At 46.1% G+C, this 5646-nt stretch overlaps 1 protein-coding gene across 1 annotated transcript; it reads left to right on the plus strand.

The window, feature by feature from the left end:
• Window positions 1–1123: 1123 nt before the first annotated feature.
• Window positions 1124–5599, plus strand: LOC119295982. Its single transcript, XM_037574404.1, has 4 exons — window positions 1124–1263; window positions 1722–2200; window positions 3291–3347; window positions 4746–5599. Exons 2-4 carry the CDS (start codon window positions 1724–1726, stop codon window positions 5112–5114), a joined length of 903 nt encoding a protein of 300 aa, XP_037430301.1. The 5' UTR covers window positions 1124–1263; window positions 1722–1723; the 3' UTR covers window positions 5115–5599.
• Window positions 5600–5646: the final 47 nt, after the last annotated feature.

A 5646-nucleotide genomic window follows, 5' to 3' on the forward strand; every position in this document is an offset into this window, starting at 1 on the left:
GAGAGAGAGAGAGAGAGAGAGAGAGAGAGAGAGAGAGAGAGCAGGTGACCGACTCGTAGCGACTTCGGGCAAGGGCAGACTGGGGGTGGAGATGGGCCGCGGCTAGGGACCCGGCTGGGCTTGGCGGCTAGCGCCGACCTGCGTTGGATTTCCCTTTTTTTAACAGAATCTTTTCTATTTCTAATTTACAACAGTAGTCAAACACAGAAAAGACCAACTAGAATAAATCTAAAAATACCAGAAAAATTCATGTAAATACTTGGGCATATATAGGTCCCTGTGAACTTTTTAACGGGCCTAAACACATCTTTAGAAAATAAATATTTTATGTTATACTAATAAAATTAGCAATGAAATAACTTGCAAATAAATCCAAATAAATAAATTTTTATTTCAAATTTCAATTTCCACTATTTCATTTCTGTTTTTGAAGAAGTCATGTTTTCTTCTCTCTTTGTTTTATTTGTATAAATGGAAATGAATATTTGAAAACTTTGGCAAATCTTCACCATTGATTCATATAACTTTCAACTCTCCCTTATTGTCCATGAGTTTCAACAAGTTTCTTGAGTCAATAATCCAAATAAACTCAAGATGCATTAAAACATGGATACAAAATGAATGATATATAAATAAACATCCAAATTAAAAATTGAGATGTTACATAATCCGGCTTTCCCTCGCTTTTAGCCTTTTATACGCAGGTAAGAACACAATCAAGTATGAAGAGTGTCGCTCAGTCTGGACGTTAGTGTCGAATTTGCCATGTATGATTGGGTGTCAAATTTGCGTCTGCATAGTGACCGGGCAGGCTGTCTGGACGTTTGAGGCAAAAATGGATGTCCGGTTCTAGATGCTCTTACAAACCTTCGTGGCCATGTTAGGAGGCACCCGTCAAAAAGAAGTTATTGAGGACGCGTTACTAAAGAAAAATGTTAAGGAGGACGCTAAGCTAAAAAACAAAATTAAGGAGGACGCAGCGATCTCGACCCAACGAATGAAATCAATCCATTTGATTCCGCCGCCGGCGTGCACAGCTGAAAATTCAAACCCGTAGCTGAGAGGCGCCGCGCGTATTTATGCTGCTCCTTCCAGTAAAACAAAAAGCAAATCGAAAAAGAAGCTGCTCCTCATCCACCTCCGTTCCCCCCTTCCGCGGCTCGTTTTCTCTTCCCTCCTCCGCCGAAGCCGAACCACCCCAGCGGCGAGAGCGAGCGCCGAACGACAGGGTGGGCTCTGCAAGGTACGCCCGCAGGATCACTGGTAGGTGCTTCGCTCCATCCTCCCCACCTCCCCCTCCCCCTCCCCAGCCTCCTGATCCGAATGCTTGTGTTCTCGTACTTTCGGGGATTTTATTTGGCGGAAATACTTTCTGGTACTTGTTTAAGGGGTTCTCGTTTTGAGTGTGTATCCAGTTGCCTATGAATTCAATCTCCATTTTCGCTTGGACTTGGAATTTATTGACTTCTGCAGTCGTACTGGTGTTTTTAGGGGGGCTCGTGCGGTTCTGTTGGGCGTTCTCGATGGTTTGAATTTCCGGTATCCCCTCTATGGTTCTGCCAAATCGAACCAGGTTATGAAAAATCTTCAGCCATTTTCGGCTGGGCCACGCGATCCGATACAAATCACGATCTCTGCAATGTTTCGCGTGTATATTATCGACATTTAGTACCGCGTTTCTGCAATTTTGCTGCAGCACTAATCAGCTTCCTCCGTTGCAGCGATGAACCCCCGCCACCTCTGCGTCGGCGCAACCCCCGGCAGCGGCGGGAGTGGCGGCCAGTCAGTGGACGCGTCAGCAAGGCGCCGCCGCCGCATGTCGGCCCCGTTGACAGGCACCCGCCTCATGCTGGCCTTCAACGCTGCTGCTGGTGACGGTTATGGCGGGAGGTCGTCGTCCTCCTCCTCCTCGTCTTCCGGAGGGTTGGACCTCTCGTTAGATGAACCGCACCCCCTCTACAGCCAACACCGTGTCTACCCCGAGTTCTCTCCGATGTCGAATATGGGGCGCCTCCTCTTTCATGGCTCTCCACTAGGGTCGCCTACGACCGACGACGATGTGCTCGTCATGGATGGTTACCTCGTCGCCGACGGCTTCAGCCCTGGCCCCAAGCGCTACGCCTCCTTTACCGACCTACGCTTGGTCCACACCAACTCCCGTGGCTCGGGCGGCAGCGGTCACCACGGCTCCAGTCTCCAGGTAATCGATTCACACTTGTTATCGGCTTGTGTTTGGGAGAGCTCGTCATGTTGTTTCCGTGATATTGTCGGATGCGTCTGGTTGAGCTATGGTTGTCGTATTTGGTTTATGGTCTGGAAGATTGCGTGGTGTTAACAAAACGAAATTGCTCTGCATACGATTTTTGCATGTACGATTTGTCCGACCAAGTGATCCCACCATTGCCGTTGCTGCATAGATTTGATCGGAGGGTGATTGAGCAGTGTTTGTACAACGTCGTATAAGATTTGATCGTACGCCTAGCACTGCTCTTAACAAAATAAACATCACTGATGAATTCTGAAAACGAAGTTAAGTCGTGACTTAAATATTTATGAAGATTTTTAAAATTAAGTTCTTAAAAAGGGGTTATGACTTATGACTGCTGACGTATAATGTGCTGCCTAGTTTCTTCCATAAGATCGGTCTTTTGGTTGCATTGGCTAGAGCATGCACTTCTACATGGTATCGGAGCCAAGAGGTCTTGAGTTCAAGACTCGGCTGGCGCAATTAAATTGCAGCCCACTTTCGGTCCACGTTTAAAGAGCCAATGCAAACTGAGAAGTTATGTGAAATGAAAAGAAAATTTGGGAGCGATTGTTTCTGTAGATTAAAGCCTTTTACGAGTTCATCAAGGCAGACCAAGAGTACAGCGAATAAGCTTGCAGCTTTGCTTACTGGAAACCATGTTCTGTAGTTGCTCACAATGTTTGTTAGGACTTGGGAGTACAACAAGTGTGGTACTGACTAGCCGAATGTAGTTGACACATAGTCCTATGTCCTATCCTACCAATGGTGCACGGAAAACTCCTGTATTTATCCATCTGGAAGCTAAAATAAGGGGAGAGTTTTTCTGTTTTAGAAAAAAAGGAGGAGGAAACATGTGGACAATAAAAGGGTGGGCAAGTTTTCCCCACCCTTGCCAAGTTCGTAGTCTTGAATTAGTAATACCAAATCATGCTTGTAAAGGAACTGATTGTTGAAAGTAGATTTCTTGAGGGGGCTAGAGTGAGGCTGCCCACGGATATGCATAATCTGATGAGTTGTTTCTCTTTTGTCGTTGATTCTGCAGTTTTCATATGGGAAGGAGTCTTGTGTGGCGCGAGCAATGAATCCAAGACATTCTGAGGTAAATATTGCTTGTACCGCCGGATTCAGATAAGATTTAAATGTGTTTGATTTTATATGGTGCTTTTGCAATTCCTCTTTTGCTTCCTGTTAAAAGATTTCTTTGCTGTTCAAGGAATGGCAAGAAAATACTATGTTGTTTTTCAGACTCGTGTTTCTTTTCTTTGTTTGGGTGCTACCCAATTTCTGACGAAACAATTTTACAGATTCCTCATGAATATTTTCAGAAGTGAACCATTTGCGAATTGTTACTAGCCACTATTTCTGAAAATGATAACAACTGTCAACTTCAGTCTTACAATAAAATAACAGAGTATATTAAGGACATGTTATTTTAAACCATTCAGGGATAGATGCTTTGTTCCTGTTTATAATCTAACAGTTTCTTGGTATCTAAAAGTTGGTTATCTTGGCTGATGAGCATTCTGAAACTCTGAAATTGTTGTCACAATACAACAGTGTTAGTTATCTTGGTATCTAAAAGTTGGTTATGTGGTGACCTGGGATCGATGGTTCATTCTGTGCCAGTAATACAGTTCCTTGATTCCGAGGCGGCTCTTGACGCCGTCGATATCCTCAACGACAGTCGTCGTCGATCTACAGCCGCAAATCACTGATGTCCTTGCCGTTCACCTTCACATTGGTCGTCATCACATCAAACTTCTCCAAAATCCCCTCCAACGATTTCTGGAGCTCCTCTGCGATCCAGAACCAAACTGGTTTGAGCAGATGGCTTTTCCGGCCTAGAAGGGTTGTCGTAGCTTGCTCTGAATCGGTCTCAACCCTGCCTAGGATTCCGAGCAGATTCACCAAAGTGATTCAGCACCTTTTGCGATGGAATTTTATGAGTCCGATATTGAGGTTGTGGGTGCCCTCCAACGCGGTCCATCAGACGTCCAGGACCGGTCCGCACGTCCGAATTTCCATATACCGGAAGCAAACCAGGAGAAGGTTTGCGGGACAGCCGCCAAGTGGGACTCCAATAGACCCATCCCACCCGGTCCGAGTTTTTGTAGGAATTAAGAATTTCATAGGAAATTTTTCATTGAAGCCCTTTGTGTTGTAGGAACATATTCCTTTATAGGAAAGGAGTTTATTTCATAGGAAAGAATTTAGCCTTGACTCAATAGAAAAATTCCTATCCTATAAATCACATGACATATCTTTTCTATTGATATTACTATCCTATATGCATCAACGGAGGCCTTAACATTTTTAGATGTAATTGTAGACTTTAGAGTTCATAACTGTTAATTATACTTGCCTCTTTTTGGTTGGCAAGACATATCAGTGTAGGTGATGCGTTTATATTATGTATGTCTGTTCTTGTGATTAAGTTTATATATTGTGATTGTACCACTTAAGACATACATGTTCTGCTTCCTGTCGTACAATGTAGGTGGAACTTCAGCGCGGGCGACCAGTGCAGAGTGCTGGTCCCAACATGCAGGCGAGCCCCAGAACCTATCACCCATCGTTGCAGGCAGCCGGCGTTGCGACCATATCCATGAGGCCACCAGCCGCTCCGTACTTGACGCCTCCGAGAGCCGCCACCACCACCACCGCCACTGCCACTCCTGCGAGAGCGCAGGCCGGCTTCTCGTGGACACCAAAGCAGCCCGAATTGAGGCCGCCGTCGGTGCAACGGGCGACGTTTGCGTGGCCGCCGACCGAGGAGGAGAACGCGTCCATCAGCCAATGCCTGTACGGGCCCCGTGGCGCCCCTCAGCGAAGGCTGCCTGTGTTTGTGAGCATCTGCCCAGCGTGAAAACCCGCCCTCTCTCCGGTGTCCAGTGCATCCGTAGGCTCGGTAACGGTCGCGCAAGACGGCCATGGATGAGACTCGTTCTTCCAAAGGTGAGGATGCTGCCGCTGGTCGAGTTAGCGAACTGGCTCACGAATCACGACCTCTCATTTACCCCCCCTACGAGTTGTGAATGTGTTTATTGGAAAACCCTGATGATAATTCGCGTCGGTCGGGTCGGATTCCTCTGCAAATGTGCTAGTTTGCCGAGTTGGTTGGGGCCAGGGGGTAGAAGCGGCTGCTGTATATGTGAGTAGAAGTAGAAGTACTGGTAAATACTTTAGTACACGCACATCGCTCACCGTTTGTCTGTCGCTGTATATTCAGGATCTTGATCTCTTCGGCTGCAGTTTGTTTTCCTCAGATTGAAGAGCTTCAGCACCTTTGTGATCGGTCGTATTGAACGTTTTGTCCTTGAGTTTATAAGATACACTTGGAATTTCTGTGCATTTCATGACTTCAATCTATAATGTTCGACAAACGCGCCAACCCCGTC

Source organism: Triticum dicoccoides, chromosome 4B (assembly GCF_002162155.2).
Source record: "Triticum dicoccoides isolate Atlit2015 ecotype Zavitan chromosome 4B, WEW_v2.0, whole genome shotgun sequence".
Lineage (NCBI taxonomy): Eukaryota > Viridiplantae > Streptophyta > Magnoliopsida > Poales > Poaceae > Triticum > Triticum dicoccoides.

Bases quoted from the DNA above. Each gene is read 5' to 3' on its own strand.
- LOC119295982 (XM_037574404.1), top strand. From the start codon at position 1,724: ATGAACCCCCGCCACCTCTGCGTCGGCGCAACCCCCGGCAGCGGCGGG. The intron at 2,201-3,290 runs GTAATCGATTCA...TTGATTCTGCAG, and splicing joins ACCACGGCTCCAGTCTCCAG to TTTTCATATGGGAAGGAGTC. The intron at 3,348-4,745 runs GTAAATATTGCT...CGTACAATGTAG, and splicing joins TGAATCCAAGACATTCTGAG to GTGGAACTTCAGCGCGGGCG.